Source organism: Rousettus aegyptiacus, unplaced genomic scaffold (assembly GCF_014176215.1).
Source record: "Rousettus aegyptiacus isolate mRouAeg1 unplaced genomic scaffold, mRouAeg1.p scaffold_m13_p_3, whole genome shotgun sequence".
NCBI lineage: Eukaryota > Metazoa > Chordata > Mammalia > Chiroptera > Pteropodidae > Rousettus > Rousettus aegyptiacus.
The window spans coordinates 122,471,395-122,495,256 of record NW_023416306.1 but is presented as its reverse complement, the minus strand read 5'-3'; the positions used below and the strand labels follow the sequence as shown (position 1 = coordinate 122,495,256).

The following is a 23,862-nucleotide window of genomic DNA, read 5'->3' as shown; positions in this document are numbered from 1 at the left end:
AAACCTTTGATGGACCTCTCTCCCCAACTCCTCCTACAATACACATACATTGCATGCTGAATGAAATCTAAGTATCTTAGTGGAGCATTCAAGACTCTCCATCTTCAGGCAGGCCACAAGTTACCTCTTGGATACCTTTATCTCCTTAACTATTATTTCCTTTCTCCATCCTATATGTCTGCCTCAAACCTCAATCTAATCTTTGTTCCTCTTACACATCCTGTCATTTTATATCTCTAATACTTAGCTCAAGTTGTTTTCTCTATTTGAAAGCAGTTTCTTGTCCATCTCAGCCTGCCAAAATTCTACCCAGCGTCTCCGTAACACTACCCTCCCGTTAAGTCAAAGTATTTTTCCTTTTTCGCAGTGCATAGACTTTTGTGTCTCAATTATAACACTTGGCTTTCTAAGTGGTTTTATAAATAGTTGTGCCTTGATATCCCTTCTACTTCCTTGCTCCATTGATTGATTTATACACAGTATAGGCTCAAAAATTTGTAATCAATTGATCTGTATCAACCAAAGTTTAGCAGTCTGGAAAAATCAGGCAATTCTATGAATCCATGACATCACGCATGAAAAAGTTGAGAGGAGTCACCCGTCTCTAGGGGGCCCTTTCACTGTCTAGAACAACTGTGACAAAAGGTGTGAGAAAAATAATTTACTGTGAGGAGAGTATGGCTTCTTCAGCTTCGAGATGCCTTTATTGTTTACGTGAAATAAAATATGTATTGTACTTTAAAAAAGCCTTAAGGAATCTTAAGATTTCCCGAGGTGGTGACGGGTGTCCTCCTGAGGTGAACTGCACTGACTATTACACAGTGTTTTTGTGAGTGGATTAAACACTCAGCAAAACAGACCCGCGGCGTTTCCCCGGAGGTGGACAGCTGCGTGGCCGGGAGCAGCCTTCGCCCCGCCTTGGTCCCACCCACGCCCCGCTCCGCCCCGCCCCGCCCCGCCCCTGCCCTAGCGGCCGCAGTCCCGAGGCTCCGAGGGAACTCCCGCACGACTGCGCGCGCAATCCAGGGCCAAGGGTCCCCGCACGACGCGCGCAATTGCCCTGGAAACCACTGCGCGCGCACGCGCAAATGGGGGCGAGGGAGAAGGACTGAGCTAACCGCTTAGCGGCGGGAGGAGGGGTTTACCCTCCCACTCGGCCGTCGCACCCAGCCGGGTGGGCGCGCGCACCGCCCATCTCCCTCGGGCGGAGCGTCCCTTCCTGCACGCGCCTGGCTCGCGCGTTCGCCCGGGCGCTCCCCCGCCTCGCACGCACCCTTGCCCTCCTCCCGCATTTGTGCGCGGGTGCTGCCGGCAGTGGGAGCATCCGGGCATTTCCGCAGCCGAGCGGCGATCCGGGCGGCAGCGGCGGCGGCGGCGGTTGAGGAGCTCGCATGGCAGGGACGAGGAAGGGGGGAGGAAAAAGAGAGAAGAAGCGATAAGCCGGAGCCACCGCGCGGTGGGTCCCGAGATAGTCGTAGGGGGAAGCGCTTTCGCGGCCGGAGGAGGGCCGGGCGCGAGGCTCATCGAGCCTCTCGTGCATTCTCCTGGCCAGCCCGGGTCCCGGACATGCATCTGCATCAGGTCCTCACCGGTGCGGTCAATCCCGGAGACAACTGCTACTCCGTGGGCAGCGTCGGAGATGTCCCTTTTACGGTGAGCGGCGTCCGGGAGCCCAAGGGGGAGAGACCGGGGTCCGGAGGTGGGGCCCGAGATCCCTTGTCTCGGGCCCACGCCTCCCTCGGGGGCTGCGAGGTGTTGTTGGGCCCCACCCTCTCTCCCTCTGCAGCCCAGTTATGGGGGGGGGGGGGCGGCGGTGCTGGAGGTGGCGGCGGCGTGGGACTTTGAGTCTTGCGGTGTAGGAAATAACCCGTTAGGGGAACGGTTTAGGAATCCACCTCACTGTCCACCTTCAGCAAACGGGCCCTAGGAGTGACTAGACTAGAAGGTTCCTCTCCTAGGGCGGCCCCGGGTCTGCGGTGAAGGAAAATGGTTGCAAACCGCTGAAACCCCAGAGCGTCCGTTTCGCACCTGCTCCTGGCGTGGAGGCGAAGTGACTTGGTCTTGTCTCGGAGCGTGGAGGCGATTCTGCTGCGCTTGGCTCCCTCTGCCTGCAGTGTTAGGGCAGCGAGGAGACTCTGGAGCCTGCTGCGGCTTTAAAGCCGACCCAACCCTCTTTATCTACAAAAATGCAGAATCTTAATTCCAACAGGAAAACAGAAAAATTCATTCTCTGCCCCTGAACAATTTAGAATGGAAGGGTTCACGTGACAGTGTCTGGGAGGGCCCTTATTTATCACGAGGTCACAGTTTAGTAGCCTTCCTAGGTTATATTTTAATCCGTTTGCGAGGTAGGCTGGTTTGTTTTAAGCTAAAGCAATGTGAACATTTTATGATCGTGTTTTTCTTGTTTGTTTGAGTAAAGTGTATGTAAACAATAACGTGCTAGAACCTCTTTAAAATCTAGATGAAATAGACATGTTTCTCAATGAGCGTGGATGGATCAGTTCTTTTTGAGAATGGGATGTTGTTAGTATAGCTAATTCAAACCCTAGAGCTTTTACCGGCAGATAGACTCGTTTGGATTAACATGAGTTCCTTTTTTCGCATGTGAAATTTATACATGGACTTCCTTAGAAGGAACTTTAGGGAATGAGACTGATTAAAAACACGTTGTATTGATAATCATTCTGCTTGATAAAATTGGAAATCACATAGTGGTATGCTTTTTTAGACATGGGGATCACTTTGATCTGATGCCTGCTATCCAACAACATGTTTTTAAAGCTGCAGAAATAAGAAAAGCTCCAGCAAAACTGCAGAATCATGTAGCAATGCATTCTGGAACAGAATTTGTCTGTCAGTGTGATACATTAAAAATAACTATTATAAGATTGCCTTTTGGTCATTTTAATTTTTAAATGTAATTAATTTGGCTTTGTTCCAATTTAGAATGAACCCTTTAAAAATGAACCCTTGTGTTGTTACACTTTATCAATGGTGTCATCTGTGTTTTGTGTACATATGACCTAAAAGATTTGTATAGAGAATATTTGAGGTATAAAGAGAAAAATTTCCCTTTCCCTCAGTTGTGTAGATGGGGAAAAAGTTCCTCAGGGTTAGAAGAACAGGCTTCCTCCATGAAGAAATAAATGTGGAACTTTGGGTTTGGGGGTATTTCCACACTATTGTGGTGGTAGATTTCTGTTTGCATCTACAGTGGAACGGTGTCTCATTTTGGAGCTGGTGTATAGCACTAAACATTCAGATGCAGTCTGGAAAAGCCAGTGCATGAGCTGTGATTGCTTCCTAGGTGTGGTTATGCTATAGGTCATCTATGACCAGGTCCTTGGAATCATTTTCATATCTTTTTCCACCTCCCTAATTCATCATGTCTAGCTGACTCTCTATGTTGTTTATAAGATTTACCCCTTTTCGTGTCCTTAGTTGTTATCACCTTATAGAAACATTTATATTGTTTAATATGACAGCTTCCAAGCTGATTTTCCTGACACTCATCTTATCACTTCATTTCATCCTTTGCAGAGCTACTGGGATCATTTTCTTCCAATACTATTCACTATTTCATTCTGGATCAAAGAATATGTAGTTGTTCCTGATAGCTTTGTTATGAAATTTAAACTTGTCAGATATTCTTCTGTCATCTTTGACTTTATATTTAATTATATATAGTTCTCACTTTGGCCTTTCCACTATGGACATACTAATCTTCTGACTCTAGCCTACATTTTTATATTGCAACAAAGAGAATCTTTACTATTTAATTTCCCAAATATGACTGAAAATTTACCTAATATGGGATGCCTGCCTGTGACATTATAAATCCTTTGGCATTATAAATCCACACTGTACACTATCTCATTTTAATATCTTAGTTTTGAATGCACTGATCCAGTTATAATTTTGCCTTGAACTAGAAATGACCTTTTGGACTCTGTGAAGAACAGATTTGGTTTAAAAACATTGAGAATAAGCTGTTTTCAAGTACTCCAGAATTAACTAACAATTATTTGAATGTCTATATTAGTATATTAAAAATAATTTTTTTAAGAAAAATCTCCTTTCTTTACATAGAACATGGTGTTTAATTTGTTTAGCAATTAGATGGAAAAACTTCAGTTCTGGTTCAGATGATTACAAAGGGGGACCAGTCAGGACCGAAAGTAGGTCTTGTGACTTCTCATCTGGTGGGCATTTTTCTGTAGTATGTTTCTTTTTTATTTTAAATTTTTTCCAATTTTTCTTTTTTCTTCTTTCCCTTCCTTCCCCTCCTCCATCTTTTCCTCCTCCTTATATTTCTTTCTTATCAGAGCTCTTCCGCAGCTGAGCAAGGTGTGTGTGTATGGGAAGCTTAGACATGGCCAGTGTAGAAGGAAAGACTGTCCTGCAGCTAGCCAGTGGTCCGAAGCCAATGCTAACCTGAGGAAAACACAGGACTTATTTATTAAATAGCAAACACTCTTAAAATGTTGAAAAATATAATTTGCAAACATTACCCATAGCTTTAAGGAAAATATATCTGTATTCTGACATTTTTCGACTTTTGTTGTTGGTTTTGTTTTTTTCTTAAAGTCACCAGGCTAGTAATAAATGAAAAAAAAATAATTTAAAAGTTAGAAGATAATGCTATGTGAACTTTTCCTGGCATTTAGATCTATTTTAATTCTACCATAGTATAATAACATTCCAGTCCTAGAGTTATGGTAACACCAAACTTTGAAAATGATCAGCCTGTTTATACATTTAGCAGGTGTTTGTTGAACACATAGGTATGCCAGGCTCTGGAGGTTTAAAAAAAAAGGAACAAAAAAAAAAACATGGTCATGATTTCAGGGAATTTATTAAATAAATGTAGGAACTTAGTAATCTTCTAGGAGAGTTAAGGCATTTCCTTAACCATAGCAGGCCAGCTGTGTGGTATTGTGAGGCACTGAAATTCCGGTGGGAATTCAGGAGGAATAATAGATTACTTTTGGCCAGGGGAATTGGAGAGTTCATAGAAAAATGCTTCTTTACTGGCTGGTTATCAATAGATGTAACAACCCATACACCTATTGACAGCCTGTGCCTGAGAGTAAAGGGGAAGACAGAAGTCAAGGATTTAGTATGGACTTATTTTCTAAGAGAGATTGTGCTTTGGAGAATAGCTTGTTTTTTTTTTTTTTAAATTGATATCTTTCAGAGTTTTTTGGTTTGTGTTGGTGTCAACCTGTATAGGTGTATATGAGGTTATAGAAGTTATTTCTTATGTCCTTGTGTAGATTGTTAATTCACATTCCTAGTTATAGTGAAAAGATTCCTAGTAGTAAGTTACTCAGAGACTCTGGTATAGTCCCAAATAATGCCGCCCCAGAAAAGGGAGTTCAGAGACCAACTACTTATATGACCTTGGCTAGATCACTTAAACTCTTAGGTTTTTCATTTGTAAATTGAGATTCTTAAGTTAGGTTCTGTTTAAGTATTCAGACCTCACATGAGCATTGTATTGGCTTCTTTAGATTTCCAAGAGACAAAAGAGAAAATAGACCAGTAACATAAAGTACTTGTGGTGAAGTTATAGGTCTGGATTATTATTTCCCTTCCACTAGTTGGTCATACTTTACAGTCAGGGAGCCTCACCTTTCTGGCTTAGGGAATAAGCCATACAGAGCATTTATGAAATAGTGGATCTTTGAGCTCACAGTCCAGAAGGCTCTTGTTTATGATTGTATCCTCTGCATCTGGTGGCTGGTAGTTTGCTTGGACTGTCACATGCAGTATGGACTGGGAGAGGGGACTAGTGTAATGGTGTTCAGGTTCTCTGCCCCCTAAATATATTTATTCCTTTACTTTCTGATTTTAGGATTATGAATATTTGAAAGATGACTTTATAAATTATAATCAATGTCTTAATAGATCTTGGGAAATTTTTAGAACAAATCGGAGTCTCAATATTTAATCATTGAAAAGAGCACAGGATGTTGGGTTACAACCACAGTGGCACAGTGGAAAAACAAGTCATTCCTGACCAATTTAATTTTCTTCTATGATAGAAAACAAAGCAGTATTTAAAAGGGGATAATAATAAAGAGTATCTGTAATTCAGATTTAGTACGGCTTTTCTAGCTCGTGTGTTATGTTTAAAAATAAGTTTGGAAGCCAAATATTTTAATAGAAGCTTTTGAGTTTTCAGTCTTTTTGAGTTTATAGAATCCTTTGCACTATATTTTTGCTCTGGAACCCTAATTCATGCTGTAACAGGATAGGACCTATTATTGAGGAAGCAGGTGCAACTTACACAGGTGGTATGATTGTATTTTCTTCCTCTTAGAGATAGCTTATATAACCCTGGGACTTGATGTGTATCTTTGAAATCAATTGTGTACCCTTTTTATTCTCAAACTTCCTCATTTTATGATTTCTGAGGGCCCCTTTAACCCTCTCTCCTGCCCTCTTCGTACATACCTAAAAAATATGATGGTTATCTTGTTATCCCTCTGTTAGAGAAGTTAGTAGGTATAAAGGGGCCAATAAATAGGCCAGGATTCCTTTAAACACTGTACTATATGATAATTGATGGGATGATTTGAAAGCCATAAGTAATATTCTTTTATATTGTCACTGGAGAAACGTTCCTTTCAGGCCACTTCCTCTAAAAATTGAGCTCTCTCAGGAATAATAACATTCAATTTAATTCATACTAAGTCATGATATTTTCATGCTGTGATTTTAGGAGAAACCCTGGAAACCTGAGACCACATGGGCATTATGCAAAGAGCCATAGATGAATGGGAAAAAAAAAAAACAACAACAACACATGAAAGTTTTGGCTTAGATTCAGTTCAAAGATATCGTTAGTTTATATGGCAGAATGCCAACATTTTCTTAGGAGTAATGACTTTGGTTTTGTGATATGCCAGCAGCTTCCTCACATGTTGTCTGGTCTTGACTGTGTCTGTACTTAGGAGGATCTAATTAGGAGGTATTCAGGTTTTTATGTACTCTACTCATATCATCTTCCATCTTTCTTTTCATGTGGATGAATCGTGTTCCCAGCAAGGGCAGTTTTTCCATTTATACCAGTGCTTTTAAACCACTAGGGGACATTTGGCAATGTCTAAAGACATTTTTTATTGTGATTGGGTTAGCAGGGAGGAATGGCATCTAGTGGGGAGAGGCTAGAGATCCAGGTAAATGTCCTGCAGTGCACAGGACCCCCACGTGAGGAATTATTAGGTCCCAAATGTAAATACTGTTGAAGGTGTGAGAAATTCTGATTAATACCCTAGTTCCCACCCCCTCTTATCTACTCAAGGTCATGGCTCTATTGGTTTCTCCTTTTCTCTCCTGTAAAATTGCTTTTTCTTCTTTATTGAAATATTTTTTCATGTAGCTCTCCTAATTTTCCTCTACTTCCCTTAACTGCTCCTTCTCAGCCCGATTCCAGATTTCTATATCCAGCTGTTTGTTTGACATCTCTCTCTTGAGTATCTAATAGCTAACTGCCTCAGAGTCCTATCCTCATAACATTTTCCTCCTCCAGCCTTTCCTAAATCAGTAAATGGCTACTCCTTTTTTTTTTTCAGTTTCCTTGGAATCTTTCATTTTTATTTATACCCCGTATCTAGTATTGGCAGATTCTTTTGGCCATACCTTCAAAATACATCCAGAACCTGACCAGTTCTTATCATCTGTACTGCTGTCACCTTGGTCCAAAACACCATCGTGTCATTCCGGGATTATGGCAATAGGCTCTTTACAGGTTTCCTTGCCTTGTCTGCCTGTAGTCTTATCCTCCTTCAGTTTATTCTCAACATAGTAGCCAGAATGATCCTGTTAAAATATAGTCATGTGGTGCTTAATGACAAGGACACATTCTGGGAAAAGTGTCATTTGTAATTTTTGTCATTATGTGAGCATAGAGCGCACTTACCTAAACCTAGGTGATATAGCCTACTACACACCTAGGCTACATGGCATAGCCTATTGCCCTACAGATCTCTACAGTACGTTACTGTATAAAATAACAGGAGATTAAATCAAGCACAAGAGAAAATGATACAGTTAAGAGGTGGGGTAAACAATATATATGAGACTGCTGTCAGCATACTGGCATACTGGGAGAGGCTTAAATTATTGATTTGAGAATCTCACTCAGGGAAGAGATTTGTTTATCTGTACTTTTTCCTTTAATGACTTTTGGTCGTTATTTTTCTAAGAATTTATTCTTTTGTGTAGATTTTTGAATTTATTAATCTAAAGTTGTTCACAGCAACCTCTTATCTTTTTTAAGGTCTGCAGCATTTGTGTGTTGCTTTTCTCCTTACGACTGTTTGTTATTTGTGCCTTATTTCTTCAGTGGTGGTTTATTCACTTTATTAATGTTTTAAGATAACCTACTTCTAACTTTACTAGTTCTCTAATATGTTTATTTTCTATTTCATTAACTCTTATTCTTAATTTATTTTTTCCTTTCTATATTATTTGGATCAATTTTGCACTCCCCCTAACTTGTTGACTTAAATGCTTAGCTCATTCTAGTCTTTCTTTCTGTATATGCTTTTATGAATGTAAGTTTTATATTCTTAGGACCCACTACATATCTGCATACCACAAAGCTATTTTTTAAATCACTAACTCATAATTTAGAAGTATGTTTTTAAATTTCCAAATATATGGGACATTTCTATTTAAAATCTGCTTATGAAATTTTAGTAAAGCTGTATTGTATCCAAGCAACATCCAACATATACTTTCAGTCCTTTTAAGGTTGTTGAGATTTTAGTTGATCAATTTTTATGTGTTTCATGTGTAATTAAAGAAAGTGTGTGCTCTGCAATTGTTCCATACAGTATTCTACAAATGTCCTTTAGGTCGTTTGTTAATCATGTTTAAATCTTCTAAAACTTTACTGCTTTTCTGTCTGCTTATTTATTCTCTTACTGAGAGATGTGTTAAAATATTGAATATAAGCTTTGTGCAGTGGCAGTATCGTAGCCAATGAAGTTTATCCGAGGCATGTTTATTGCTACTTAAAATACTGAGTATGAATTTACACCTATCTTATAGATTTTTGCTTTAATTATTTGTGTTTACAAATTTAAAATGATTGGATCTTCCTGGTGATTTGACCTGTTTATCATTGTGAAGTAATTCTTTTTTTTTTTTAATCTCTTGTAATGCTTTCTATAGTCTTCCTTACCTGATATTAATGTAGCTGTCAGCTTTTTTTATTAGCATTTTTGAAGTTCATCTTTTTCCACCCTTTTACTGTCAACTTCTCTATATAATTATGTTTCAGATCTTTGTCTCTTAAGTATCCCATAGTGCAATTTTTTAAATCTAACCTGGCAGTTTTTGTGTTAACTAGAACTTTTAAGTCACTAACATTTAATGTTAATTATCATCATGTTTGTGTTTAAATCTACTATCTTCCTATTTGTGCCCTATGTTCTTTGCTCCATTTTTTCTCCTTTGCATCTTTTGACATAAATATTCTTTTTCATTTCAGTTTTTTCCCTCTAGTAGTCCTAAAGCTCTGTTTCTACCCTAGAATTTATAGCATGCATTCTTAAGTTACCATGTGACTTAACCAAAGTCTGATGAGGATTTATGTTCTGTTTTTTCTAGACAATACAAGAACCCTTTGCATTGGTGTTTGCCCTGTTGCTGCTTATAATCTGTCCTTCCGCAATGTCTGTTTGTATTTATAAGTCCTGTAAGACATTATTATTATTTTACATAGTCAGTGCGTGCTTAGATTTACCTAAATATTCACTTTACTCTTCATTTACTCCTACATCTTTCACATTCCATTTGTGATCATTTTTTTTCTTCCTGGAGAACTTTTAGCATTTTCTTTGGTGTGGTTTTGTTGGTGTTGTGATGTCATCTTTTGTTTGTCTGAAAATGTCTTTTTTTTTTTATTCTTGAAAACCATTTTCATTAGGTCGAGGGTGGTAGTATTTTCTTTTCAGCATCTTGATAATACTTCAGTCCTTGTTTTCTGGCCTCCACTGATTCTGTTGAGCAGTCAGCTCCTAGCCTATTGCTTCTTTAAAGTTGTATTTTTCTCTAACTGCTTTTAAGACTTTTTTCTTTGCTTTTTGGAGGTTTACTATCTTGTGTCTAGGTATGCATATTCTATTTTCAGTCCTATTTTGGACTTTTGAGATCTTTTAATCTGTGAATTAATGTATTCAAATTGGAAATTTTCAGCTAATATCGCTTTAAATATTGCCTCTGTCCCATTGACCTCACGAGACTAATACATTCATGCACTACATAATGACATTTTGGTCATCGATGGACTGCATCTATACAGGTGGCCTTATAGATTATAATGGATCTGAAAAATTCCTGTTGTTAGTGTTGTAGCCGTCCTAACTTTATAGTGTAACATGTGTTTGTGCTGATGCTGATGCAAACAAACCTGTGCTGCCAATTGTATAAAAGTATAGCACATACAATTATGTACAGTATATAATACTTGCTAATAACTGTGACTAGTTTGTGTATTTAATATTTATTGTTATTTTAAAATGTACTCTTTCTACTTCTAAAAAAAATGTTTACTGTAAATAGTATGTCTTACTCTAGCAGCAACCTCATCTTGTGTTTACTGTGTCTCTTGATTGCATCATTTTCTCTTGTGCTTGAATTAATCTAGAGTTTTATACAGGCTTGTAGTGTAGGAGCAATAGGCTATACCATATAGCTTAGGTGTGTATGTAGTAGGCTGTACCATCTAGGTTTGTGTGAGTGCACTCTATGTTGTTTGCATAATGCCGAAACCATCTAATGATACATTTCTCAGAATGTATCCCTGTCCTTAAGCCGTGCATGACTGTATATTAAACACATAGAAGACTGTCTCACTTTATTTCTATGTCTGATACTTTCTGTATTTCATTTTTATCTTTTTCTGCAGCATTCTAAATGTTTTTTCCTAATCTATTACCAGTCAGTTATCTGTAGTGGATGTTGGTCATATGGTCTGCCAACGCCGCCCTTTTAGAAGGAATATAGGTGGGGCATTTTTTTCCTGTAAGATGGACAATACATTTGAAACGATAAAGCATAATTTTCCTAGGATGGGATGTTTAGGTGGTTCCCTTTTTTATTACTTAAAATAATGCTGCAATAAACATTTTAGTACTAGTTGTAAAGTTTGTTTGAATGTGTGAATGTTTTCTTAGGATAGAGTCCTAGAAATAGACTTAATGAATCAGAGTTCTTAAACCTCTTTATAATCTCTTAATTCATACTACCAAATTGTTTTACAGAAAAGCCATGTGGTTTTATACTCAGTAGTGTATGAGTAACAGGCATACCATATTCTTGCTCTTTGCTTTTTACTATTCTTTATTTAAGGCTGAAAAAAGTACATTTGGCTATCCAGTGCTCCAGATTTACTCTCTCAAGGTAGGTATTCTGGGTCCCAAGGATCACAGATGATTGCTTTAGTAACTATCTCTTTTATACAACCTCTTTTGCTCGCTTTCCATCCTGACATCCCTACTTTAATATCATAGCCAATTCTGAATTTTTCTTTGAAGCTCTGCCGTGAATATCTCCAGTCTTTCTATCAGCTTTGATTTGAGTTAGGGCAAGGAATAGATTAACTGAAATTAAAAATAAGGTTTATTCAGGATACACGATGAACCATCAAGGAAGGGTAGTTGGACTTCAGAGTGACTGGAACTAAAAAGCCGATAGGGGTTAGTACTTGGATGGGAGACCACCTATGAATACCAGGTGCTGTAGGCGTTTAAAAAAAAAAAGCCGGTAGAATCAAGATGGCATTTTCTTAGGGATTTTATATACTTGTTTCTCATGGGTTCTTCTTGTTTTTGGATATCTGACTATTTACTTCTCACTGGTGATTTCAGTTTCATATTTTATATGGTTCTTAATGGCTGCCTTATCCCTGAATATGTATGACTTTTCATCCCAGCTCTTTCTGCTAACTCTGATTCTTTTGGTTTAAATTCCCCAGAGTGGACTTTGATTGGCATAGCACATCTTTTTCAGCTATTTGCCACTGGTCGTTACTTTGGAGCATCCTCACCTACTGTCAGCTGTAAGGGCTAAAGAGTCACAAGATAAAAAATGCTTAGCTGGGCTCTTTGTAAAGCATTAGATTATTTAATCTTTTTATCAAAACTTTTTGAAACAAATTTATGTATACTTAACAGAATTACAGCTTAAAAGTTGAAAGGGATCTCAAAAGTGATCTAGTGACAACCTTTTATTGGATCGATGAAGGAAACATCTGTTGAGAGATTATGTTTTGCCTATAGTTATAGTCAATGTTAGCACCTCTAGATTCTCAGGAATGTACTCTTTTCATCATTGAAGGTATTGGAAGTTTAATTACAATTTAATAGTTTATATTCTATAGGAAACATTTTTGAACACTATCAGGACCATCTCCCTCAAAATATCAGCATTTAAGTGATTTTCTGGAAATGTCCAGTAGTTACAAAATAATTGGAAATTTTCATAAACATTATATGTTAATATTGCTACATATTACATAATATACTATTAACTTTAAAATTCTTTCAAATGTAATATGTATTAAGAATGAACTAAGAAACAAAATGTTGGGTCACTTATTCTGTTTCTAATAATTTAATGTTGAAAAAATGTTACTCAATTTCTTTAGCCATTTTAAAAAGTAACATTTTAACTTAATTATTCTGAGGCAAATTGTTACATACTCTAAGCTTTCTAGAACAAATTATAGGCTGAAAGGTGACTCTAGGTTTTTATACTCTAGATTTTTATGCTAGCCAGTCTATGGGGCTTATTTTTACCAGTATTACTATGATTTCCATTGGAGAGTTTCAATAATACTTTGAATGGTTTACTCCTAGCATGACATAAAATGGTTATTTATAAGAGTTGATTTTTGGTTTCTACTTTGAGACCTACCTTTTAATGAGAATGCAGGCCAGTTGGAGATAGAACTGGTTTCGTGATGGTTAAATTGAGCAAATTAATTAATGCATATTTCTCTTTTCAAGGTCTCATTTTCTTTTCAGATGTTACTAGCATCAGTAAATTAAAAACAAAACATGTTTTGTTCAGGGGTATAGTAATAGGCTTAGTTTGGACTGCAGGTGTCTGTGTTTCTTTTTATTTTAGTATTTAGAAGTTTGTTAAAGCTCCATCTTGTTAGTAAATTGTTATAATTATTAGTCTTTGACTAATGCTTAAAATAGCTCTTTTTTTAAATTTAAAGTTTTAATTTTAAAGAAAGTTCTGCAGTTTTTTCAGATCAGTTGTTCCTTTGGGGTTGTTAGGAAGAAATTAAATCAAAAATCATTTTGTCTTTTACTACTTAATGATGAACACTTGTAATATTTCTTAAATTTTCTTCTGTTGTCTCTAGCCATAGATTTTTTTTACATGTCAGTAAGTTTTGTCTTACTGTTTCACTTAGCATGCCACTCGCAGCTTTGCTTTTTTCTAGTGCTACTTATAAGGAGTCTGTTACCTTTTCATTTTCTGATGTGGGTTGTTTGTAAAAGGAACAGTACCCTTGGTTACCACATAAGTAGTTCTTATTAGATTATTTCCAGTATTGCTCCACCTGTTGACTTAGGTTATTTTTTTTTGCTCTAAGCTTCTTTCATACTATTTAGTTTCTCATATATTTACTTTGTTGGTTCAGCATTCTTTTTCTTCTTCCTTTTTTAATCCTTGCTCAGAGCCATCTTCTCTGTATCATTCCAATTTAAGTATATATGCTGCCAAAGTGAGCACTCATTCAGCATTCTTGAAAGGACTTTAGGCTATTAAAATGATTGAATCATATCAGTAAAGTGTGTTCTTAGTCATGTGGAGAGCAGAGCTTCTTATTCAATAGGACCCTCTCCCTTTTCTAACCGTAGTGCAGACTTAACATGTGAATGATAGGAAGCTTATTTATTTTCGGAGGTGGTGGTGGTAACAGTAGTTGATAATGGTAAGGTTTTGAATTTTGATGTAGAAACTTACAGAAAGACAGCTTATTAGCTATATACGACAAAGGGTGAGTTCTATAAAGAGTTTTTATAAGACAAAAGACCCAGTTAAAAAATGGACTAATAACTTGAATAGTCAGTTGACAGAGAAATAAATATAAATGACCGATAAATATATGAAAAGTTGCTGAACATTTCTCCTAATAAACATACAAATTAACTACTAATTTGTACTTCTTTAACCCTTCACCCCTTGAAACTAATAATAAAATAAATTTTAAAATGAGAAAAAAATACAAATTAAAACACTGGGGAACTGTCAGATTTTGTTAGATTGGAAACAAAACATTTGATAATGACACGGGTTAGTAAATAAGTAGAGAAACAGGTACTTTTACACCCTTGAGGGATATGATCTTTTTCGAGGCCAGTTTGCAATTGTTACTCAATTTTAGTCACCTAGCAAATTATGTCTTAGAATTTATCTTTTGGGTATACTTGGCACATGTATGCATAATAATATTTTATTCAGAGGTGTTTAGTAAAGCTTTTTTGCAGTAGTGAAAGACTGGAAACAACCTAAATTAATTATGGCAAAACCAGAAAATGGAATACTATGCAACAATTAAGAAGAATGAGGTAATTCCTTCTTTGATATGGAATGTTTTTAAGATATGTTTTTAATTAAGTGGAAAAAAATTGCAAAATTGTGTATAGCATAATCCCTTTATTTAAAAAAAATATGTAGATATACTTCTGTATACATTAAACATTTCAGAAAGGGTTCAAAAGAAACAATTACATGACCGCTCTTTGGGAATGGGACAGGTGGTCAAGCCAGGAAGGTGACTTAAGTTTTCTGTTTTTAAAAATTTATTACATGTTATTTTCTCTATAAAAAAGAAAATCTTGTTACTAAAAACATTAACATTAAACATTTGAAACGATTTATGTATCTTGTAGATGGCCTTAATGGATAAGTGATATATGAAAATTCTAGCTTCATAAGGGACCTATTCTATAGGGAAACTATTTGTCCATTTTAGAAGTTAATTTTTAATTCTAAGAGCATGATAAACAGAATTATAATCAGGTGACTGAAATGAAGAGAGGGAAAGGATGTTTGGGGAAATTTTTGTTAATCTGTGCTATGTTTTCTTGGTTATAAGGTTTTTCGTAGGTCACAATTGGCCTTGTAAGAGTTTTTTGATGACTTGGTACAACCAAGTAACCATCAACCAGTTAACCCTGTCTTCTCTTCAGCTTTTTGTTTGTTTATAGAGCAAAGATCACAGCAGAAGTAAAGAATTTATGTATTTAACCAATAAAAATTTGAGCAATAGAAAACAAAACAATAGAAGTTGGTCATTGTTTAAGAGGCTATAAAACAGTGTAAGGAGACCTTAATTTGCATCCCAGCATGTATTCATCTTATGACTTTGATTAAATCATACAAACTGCTATTTCCTTATAGTGGGATTAATAACTACTAAGATTATTGCAGACTTGAAGGAAAGACTAGGAATTTAGAGTGCATGGTACACTACTTGTTGCCCAGTAGGCTTTCAGTAAATACCTGTTTCTAGAAATTATTTTTCTAACTCTTAATAACACATGCCCTCTTACGTAGAAGAGTGAATGAACATATTTACATAAATTAGAACTCTTGGGTAGAGGTGGAAGTTTAACAGTAAAACTCTTGGTATAGTATTCTTGGTAAGGCTACACACTTTGTTAACGTGGACAAACGTCTCAGCATGCTCAATAGCTCTTGATTCATCAGTGCTTTTCTTTTTCTTTTAAATTTAGACACATCTGTCAACAGTTGTCAATGATCACAAACTTTGACCCTGTAACAACCAAGATGTTAAAGCATCCAACTACTCCTTAGAAAATGCCAATGTAATTAATCTCTTTGTACTCTTTATTCTCAAAGGAAAGGGTCATGTTTCTTTACTCTTTGTATACTCTTTATTCTCATAGGAAAGGTTATGTTTCTGTAAGATTTAAAATTTTCTTATTTCTTTTCTTTATATTTTAATTTATCTAAAACTTAAAGGAAATATGATAAATTAGAACAGTGTGGGATATGAGTGTTGTTTGCTCTTCTGAGAGTAATATAGTCAAGGCCATTATATGTAAAACTGAAGTTAGAGAGGACAATAAGTATGTCATATCTGTTTGGTTACACTTAATCATTATTCACAATAACATTAATCATTAAAGTCTTGTGAGCCTTCAGTTACAGAATGCATATGATTACGTACTGACTGATGATAAAGCCTCTATTCTTCTACACTCGGGTTATTTGTGCCTTAGACTCTAGAGGAAGGTAAAGAATACTAATATTCTTCCTCTGTACTTTTGCAAGTTCTTAGTGTATAGTAGTTTAGGGGGTTTTGTTCTAGCTGTGGCAATGGGTATTATATAAAATGGCAGGCATCGCCCTGGTGTGGTTCCATAGGAAACTATTCCCAGACATAATTATTCAATTATGATGGTAATTACTAGTTTGTTAAGGGATTTGAGACCATTTTAGACCATTGGTCTCTAAACTTTTAGTAGCTGCTTTGTATTCCATTATACGGATTGTCAGTAATTTATATAACCACTCCCCTACTGATGGGTAGTATGATTATTTTCAGTTTTTGCTGCTATAAATAATGAGGTAGTGACCACTGTTCTGTATAAATTTTGGCAAATTTTTTAAGTACACTTATCGAGTACAATAGAGACTTATTTGATCAAAGGGTATATTGTATTTAAATTTTTATAGATATTTGCCAAATTCTTTTATCTATGAAGATTATGATTTAGTAAGTTTGGGGTGGTATTAAGCAGTCTGTATGTTTAACAGGTTCCCTAAGTGACTTTCATGGCAGCCAGATTTGAGAACTATTGTAAGGTCAGAAAAATGCAAGATTCTCTACAAGTAAGGAGTATGGTACACATCTTCTGGAAACAATCTGGCAATTATGAATATTTAGGGAAGAGTAAACATTCTTTTTAATAACAGCAGTAAGAGCCTATCTGTCTATAGTAGCAGTTGCTAGGGTTGGCTCATCTTTAGAGAAGCAAGTATACTAGTAATTATTTGGAATATTTTATTTCATTTGACACGTAATGTCAGGAGAAGGAATGTAAGAATTGTAAGAACCTGACTGTTAACATCTTCCACTTACTAACTGTAATACTGGGCAAATTAATGAACTTGAATTTTTATACAGTGATAATGATCATATCTGCCTTTTAGGTTCTTTGCAAAGATTAAAGGGGGGGGGTAATATAACATTTATTGGGAACCATCTGTCTTCTGCTAGGATTTTGTGGATATCTCTGTAATGGCAGTTTTGTTATTTAGTTGTGATTGGTACTTGGTCATCTCCCCATTAGACTCACTGGGACCCCATTTTGTGGCTTTGTATTTCCAATCTCTAGCCCAGGCTTGGGATATTGTGCACTGGTTTGTTTCTTAAATGAATGATTCTTGCTAAGCACTATGCAAATAGATTTTCTATTTCAATTTTCACAATTATTCTAATAAGTAGTATTTCTTCCATTTTACCATAAGGATATGCTCAGAGAGCTTAAGTAACTTGCTTAAGATCACACAGTTTGTTAGAACTATAATGGAAAACCCTGCATCTATAATTCCAAACTAGATAGTCTGTGCTCTTTCCATAAAGCAGCTTTGCTTAGATGATTCCATAAAGTCCTTCGGAAATTGCAAAATGTTGTTTAGGGGTAAGGGTGAGGTTATTTTAATAATGTAATTTTAAAGATTAGCATGGTGATACATTTCTTTTGCCTATACTCAGTATTCCTTTTCAGTTCAGCTTTGAATGTATGCTATAGCAAATCTGCCTTGTGTATAAGTGTATAAAGGGTTATTATCTTTTGAGTGATTTTTTCCCATATTTCCTTTGCTTAAAATTCTTTGTTTTTCTTTTGGCGAGCTTTTTGGTATTTGTAAATATACGAATTGAAATGGTTTATAGTAGTTACAGCAGGATTTTGGCAACACCAGAGGTTTTAGTAACTGGGAGAAGTAGTGTTTTGTCTTCCTAGCTGGCCTTTATCTTCATTTTCCTCTTTCATTAGCAGCCATATGTGGACATCTTCAGGGCATAGGTTACTGACTTAGGTGTCTTGACATGTCAGCCCTGGCTATTGGATATCTGTATTTTGTAGGACGTGACCATATTGCTTAGCGGTATAGAAACGGTGAGAAAAATGCTATCTTATAAATTTTACATTTATGTTGCTTTTAATAGTTTTTTTTCATTTAAGAATTAGGTTCTTAGGTTGTTTTAAATATTTAATCATCAGGAGAGTTTGGAAGAAAAAGAAAAATGTCCCCGCCCTCTGCCCCCTTATGTCATCATAAAATTCACAAAGTTGCAAAACAGGAATAGCGTGCACCAAGAAGTGTGGCAATAGGAAGAATATGTGGTTTTACTCATTATAGTTATGTCGTACAAGGGAATTTTCCAGGAACTCAATTTTGTATTTTATTTTATTTTCCAGACCGTATATTTGCCAGACCGTATATTTGCCAACGTTTTATATAAATCAGTTTATTTTTTATTTAATCTTTTTTTATGAAACCATTTTTGGTTGGTTTCCTCTCTCCCTCATGCATGGTGAGGTTGAGGGGAGAGGGAAGGCAGGCTGCCTTATGGATTCACTTAGGCAGTTAATGAGTTTGAGTTTAGTCTTTGCCTTAGTGCATGTAATTCTGTCTCAGGGGTTCATGTCTATTTAACTAGCTCCTTTAGCCATGTGGAATTGTGTTGGAAAATGAATCTGATTTCTATCTTGATCTTTCTCAAGCCTGGTTTGAACACTCAGAACACAATTGTAGCCTTTAGTACCTTATTATTTTCAGATGGAAGTTTTATTCTTCAAGGTTTACTGAGATGAGCTTTGGAGAGAAACTCTAAATAGAATGATTTATGACCTGCAGGACAGAGGATGTAGCGTTTAAGAATTGAAAGAACGCTTTTTCTGTTAGTAGCAGTTGTTGAATGATAATGCATGGGGTGTCATTACCCCATTTTTTTTTATGTGACTTTTAATATTCTTACTTGGAAATTGATATTTTAATACTAACTTTTTGTAAAAGTGTCAAAGTATACATAATAATGGTAACAAACTAAGATAAACTATTATGTAATAATTCAAAAGTTACATATCTCACATATTGTAAAACTTTTCTTTTTAGGCATATGGATCAGGCTGTGATATTGTTATTTTGGCAAGTGACTTTGAATGTGTGCAGATCATTCCTGGTGCTAAGCATGGAAACATCCAAGTCAGCTGTGTGGAATGTTCTAACCAACATGGAAGAGTAAGGGATTTAATTACTTTATTAAATGTCATCTTATAATATAGTTAACAATCTCAGAATATTCTTATCCTCTTGTACAGGACTTGCCTAAAATGTCTTGTTAATATACTTTGCTTAGATGTCTGTTGATAGGAGTGGGTGAAGTGGTAGGCTCAAAATCCTGTGGGTACTAATGTTCTGCCAGTTAATAATTCTAGCAGCTATTGAGCCAATAGCAGGGAAGTAAACTTTTATCTTCTCTACCTAGCACCCCTTAGCGCTAACTCAAATTATAATAACCTCAAATATTTATCGAGAAATTTAGCAAGTTGTTAGTGTCTAATATATTTTTCATTTAACAGGTGCTTTGTAAAATTTCTGTTAATTAATGAAAGCTTGTTGAATGAAGAATCTTAAAATTCATTTCTTCAGACTTTAAAACAGAGGGAGGGTTAATTTTGAAATAGTTTAAATTTCATCATATGTACCCCTCACCCAAAATTTCAAGCATAGTGTACATCAAGTTTTGGTTATATGTAAAGTAAATATGGCATATTTCCTATATGCTCTAGCAAGTCAATGAGGGCAATATTTTGTAGCAGAATTGAATGGCTCTAAAAGAATATGAAAATGAGATTTTTTCCTGTAATAACTTGAATAGTCTTCATGTTCAAGAAATTGTTCTTTACTGAACAATAACATTTTATCAAGGATATATTAAATCAGGATATTCATGGTGATAAATAGTAATCATGCAAATTTATGCCAAATGATAAATTATTATTATACCATTTCTACTGTCCTACCAGGCCTGCTGCTTGTGTCAAGCTTTAATATTTGTATAAATATACTATAATATGGCAATCTAGTGAAATAATTGACCTAGTATTGAAACACTGAGTTTCTTGGTGTTTTCTGATACTAGTTGCCTGCTGTTTCGATTTTTTACCCCCATTGTTTTTTTTTAAGCATTGCTTGCTTTTTAGAGAACATTGAGAGTGTTGGATTTCTTTCATTAATTTTTCATTGTTTATCTTCTTAGGCCAAGTAAGGTAGCTTTAAACCTGCCTAGAGATAGTTGTCAGAGATGAATTTTAATATTTATGTGCTGATGATAATCACAATAAAATTCTCTGGGAGGTTTTTTTTTTATTTTAGTATATCAGGCCTTGGTGTTCATAACTGTGTTTCTACTTTTCCTTACCTGATCAAAGGTAAAGAAGACAAAATAGTGACATCTTTGATATACTGTCTTTTATTTACATTCTCTTTTATTTCTTCCCTCCCCCGCCCCCGCCCTCCCGGCCTTCCTCGTCCTTGTGGTGATAACTTTCGTATTTATGACCTTTTGTTAGCCATTTATCATTCACTCATTCATCGACATGTAGAATGTGATCATTTATAACACTTTTTGCCTAAGTACTACCTTAGCCAGGCATTTTAAGTAGCTTTCCCCCTACCATTGGGGATTAAAAGCTTTTTCTTGGAAAGAATGTTAGATATTAAGTAACAGTTAAAATCACTAATTGGCATGAAGGGTACCTTGAAGCCACAGTAGACCTTTTTGGCTGGCCATGAAAGAATATGTACCTAATTTATTTTCATAGGTTAACCAGCAGGTCCAGAGGTGTCAAGAAGGATGGTTTTTTGTCCGTTCCCTCCAGTTGATCCCCTCTTGCCAAGAGGAGGATGAACTGGGAAATTACCTTTCATGTGTTTTATACTGGATTATGGTTTCTGACACAGATGTGCCATTGAAATGTGTCTTTGTTAATAGTTATTTCTGTATTAAGAAAATTCTTACAGAAAATGATGATTTCTTTGAATAGGCCAACCTTGTATTTGATAGGTAAAATAAAGCCTGCTGAATTTTTGATAACAGAGAAAAGAGTCTTAAGTCCAGTACTTTTCTAGCTATGTTTATGGAAGGGAATAAACCATGAGTACTGCGTTGGAATTGTATCATGTAATTAATTTATACATTATTGTGAAGAGTAGATTATTTTTATTTTTTCTTTTCCTAAATATTAATGCATTGTTTATTTCTTTTTAGATCGCAGCTTCATATGGTAATGCTGTTTGTATCTTTGAGCCCTTAGGCATAAACTCTCATAAGAGAAATTGTGTAAGTATTACATGATGGTAAAAAACTTTTAGAATTAAGTTTACAATCCAGTTGATAGCAATAAAGAGCTCCTTAGGGGCTGATGCTGAAGGTGGTCTGGAATATCAGTATGAAGTTAGTCTGATGCTTTTTGGTAAAATCTTTTACGTTCACTGGGAATATATCCCTAGGCCTTTTAGAAACTCAGTTTTCTAGAATACTGCTAATCGAGATTTATCTTGTCGATTGGGATCTACCCTAGTTGAACTATTATTTCTTGACTAGATTACTAGACTAGTTTCTGATATCTGTTTTGTATCCCCCTCCCCCCTTCTCTTTCCTCAGCAGAGCAGATCATGACACTTCTCTGCTTAAATTTCTCTAATAGCTCCAAATTTCCCTCAGATTCAGTCAGAAAGCTTTAGAATAGACTACAGCCTTTCTTCACCCCAGCATTCACTTATTACCTCTCAGAGCTCATCTATTTTCATCCTCTCCGTTGTCACTCTAGCCACGCTGGCAATTTTTACTGTTCTTAGAACAGTACCTTCTCATCTTAGGGCCTTTGCATTGGTTGTTCTCTTGTCTGGAATGTTCTTTCTCTAGATAGCTCCACGGCCTGCTCATGCAGATGCTTAAGTTTTTGTACAATAATACTGTCTCAGCGGGGTCTACCTTTATCACCCTTAATTAAAAATTGTCACTTGTTTCTACCACCTTATTATAACCTCTCTGTCCTTGTAGTTTTAACTTTTTTCTATAGTAGTTATTTACTACTATAGTAGTTGTTTACTGTTTAGAACATAAGCTCCACAGGAGTAGGGGGCTTTGTTTCTTTTGTTCACCGATGCATCCCAAGTACTTAGCACCTGTCTGGAACATAATAGGCTCCTAAATATTTGTTGAATGAAGAGTTAGGAGTTTAGGTAAATTCACTTACCAGCTAAGTGGTCTAACATTCACTTTCAGAACCATTCAGGTTCATTTTGTATATTATTTTATCTCATGTAATATTCAGAAAATACCATTTGGTTGGAATTACTAACCCCTTTAAAAATTACTACATGCATTATAACTCCACCATCACTCACAAATAGTCAAAACTGCCCATGTGAAAGCTGATGCCAAGAGTTTATATTTACCAGAATTTTTTTTAAAAAGAATATTCTTAAATACATTAAAATAAGTGGTTTTGATGTTTCATTGAATGTTGTATTTGAATTTCTTTTTGTATTTCCAAAAAATGCAAATAAAAATATTAGTCTTTTCCCTATGATAGTATTATGAAATGTTATCAAATTTTAGAGTGCTTAAGCTTCACCTGTAGTACTTATTAAAAATTCAGATTCCAGGCCTCACTCCCAAAATTTCTGCTATGTAGTTGGTCCACAGATTGCACTCTGAGAAGTACTAAAGGAAAGAATATTATGGATATCTCTAGTTTTAAGAATGATTTAATTATTACTCCGAAATAGATCTTTTGAACAGTATTTAAAATACTGTTGTTTGTTCAGCAGTGGTAGGAAAATAAAACTTTCCCTGATTGAAAAATGTAAAATTATTTTTAGATAATGAGATTCAGGTTTGCAGTTATGTTTTAAAATTCTGCCTCTAGATAGTCATGAAATCTTTAATTATTTACTATTAAACATTCTAAAAATACTGTAAAGAGAGAGGGAATCGCCACTTATTAAATTATTATTGCTTGGCAAACAGTTAATGTATAACTTGCCTAAGGTTAAACAGCTTTACATTGCAGTGTACTTTCACAAAAGGTCATTTTATATTTATGTCCTACAAAAAAATGTCTAAACTTCTTTTTACTTAGATACTATATTTCATGGCAAAGACATTTGACTTTTAAATTTTAAATCTTTCTGCCTTTTAGAATGAAAATAGTAAAAAGGATAGAAATTATTCAAGTATAATATAGGTCAAGTTTGTAGATTTTTATATATTATATAATTCAAATTTGTTGACTTTTTGGGGGATATATCTAGTTTTCTTTTAGACATCGAGTCCATAGGATTATGATAATTTGCACTTCTTTCTACGGTTCATTTATTTTTTCATAAACATTTATTGACTATCTGCGTACTAGCCATTACAGCGCTGAAGATGTAATTCCTGCCCTTGAAGAGTTGTAGTTTAATAGGAGAGTCAGACATATGAAGAAATAGTAATTCAGTGTAACCAGTATTGTAATGGTAATGTAAAAAAAAGAGCTATGAGTGTTGCTAGGATGTCAGGAAAGGCTTCACAACAGAGGTGACGATTTAGCTAGATCTGCTGTAGTTAGGCATAGGAGTTTGCAGGTGGAGAAGAGAAGAAAGGATATCTTAAGTATAAGAATGTGTTTGTAGATGTGGAAGAAAGCCTGAGAGAAGATGCTTGGCTTTGGACATGGAAAGCAGCTGATACTGTTAAATTAAGTAGAACTATTGGAAGTTTTTTTAAAA

At 35.7% G+C, this 23,862-nt stretch overlaps 1 protein-coding gene and 1 pseudogene across 4 annotated transcripts in view; both read left to right on the top strand.

Annotated features, from left to right (window-relative positions):
• Positions 1-1,336: 1,336 nt before the first annotated feature.
• DMXL2 (Dmx like 2) overlaps positions 1,337-23,862 on the top strand; it is a 108,707-nt gene continuing 86,181 nt past the window's right edge. For all 4 annotated transcript variants that reach the window (XM_016162670.2, XM_016162673.2, XM_016162672.2 and 1 more), the window contains exons 1-3: positions 1,337-1,653; positions 19,195-19,320; positions 21,353-21,424. In XM_016162670.2, the coding sequence (XP_016018156.2) occupies positions 1,567-1,653; positions 19,195-19,320; positions 21,353-21,424 (285 nt within the window). In that variant the 5' untranslated portion in view covers positions 1,337-1,566. The remainder of the gene's footprint in view (positions 1,654-19,194; positions 19,321-21,352; positions 21,425-23,862) is intronic.
• On the top strand, positions 8,969-9,101 carry LOC118601036 (annotated as a pseudogene).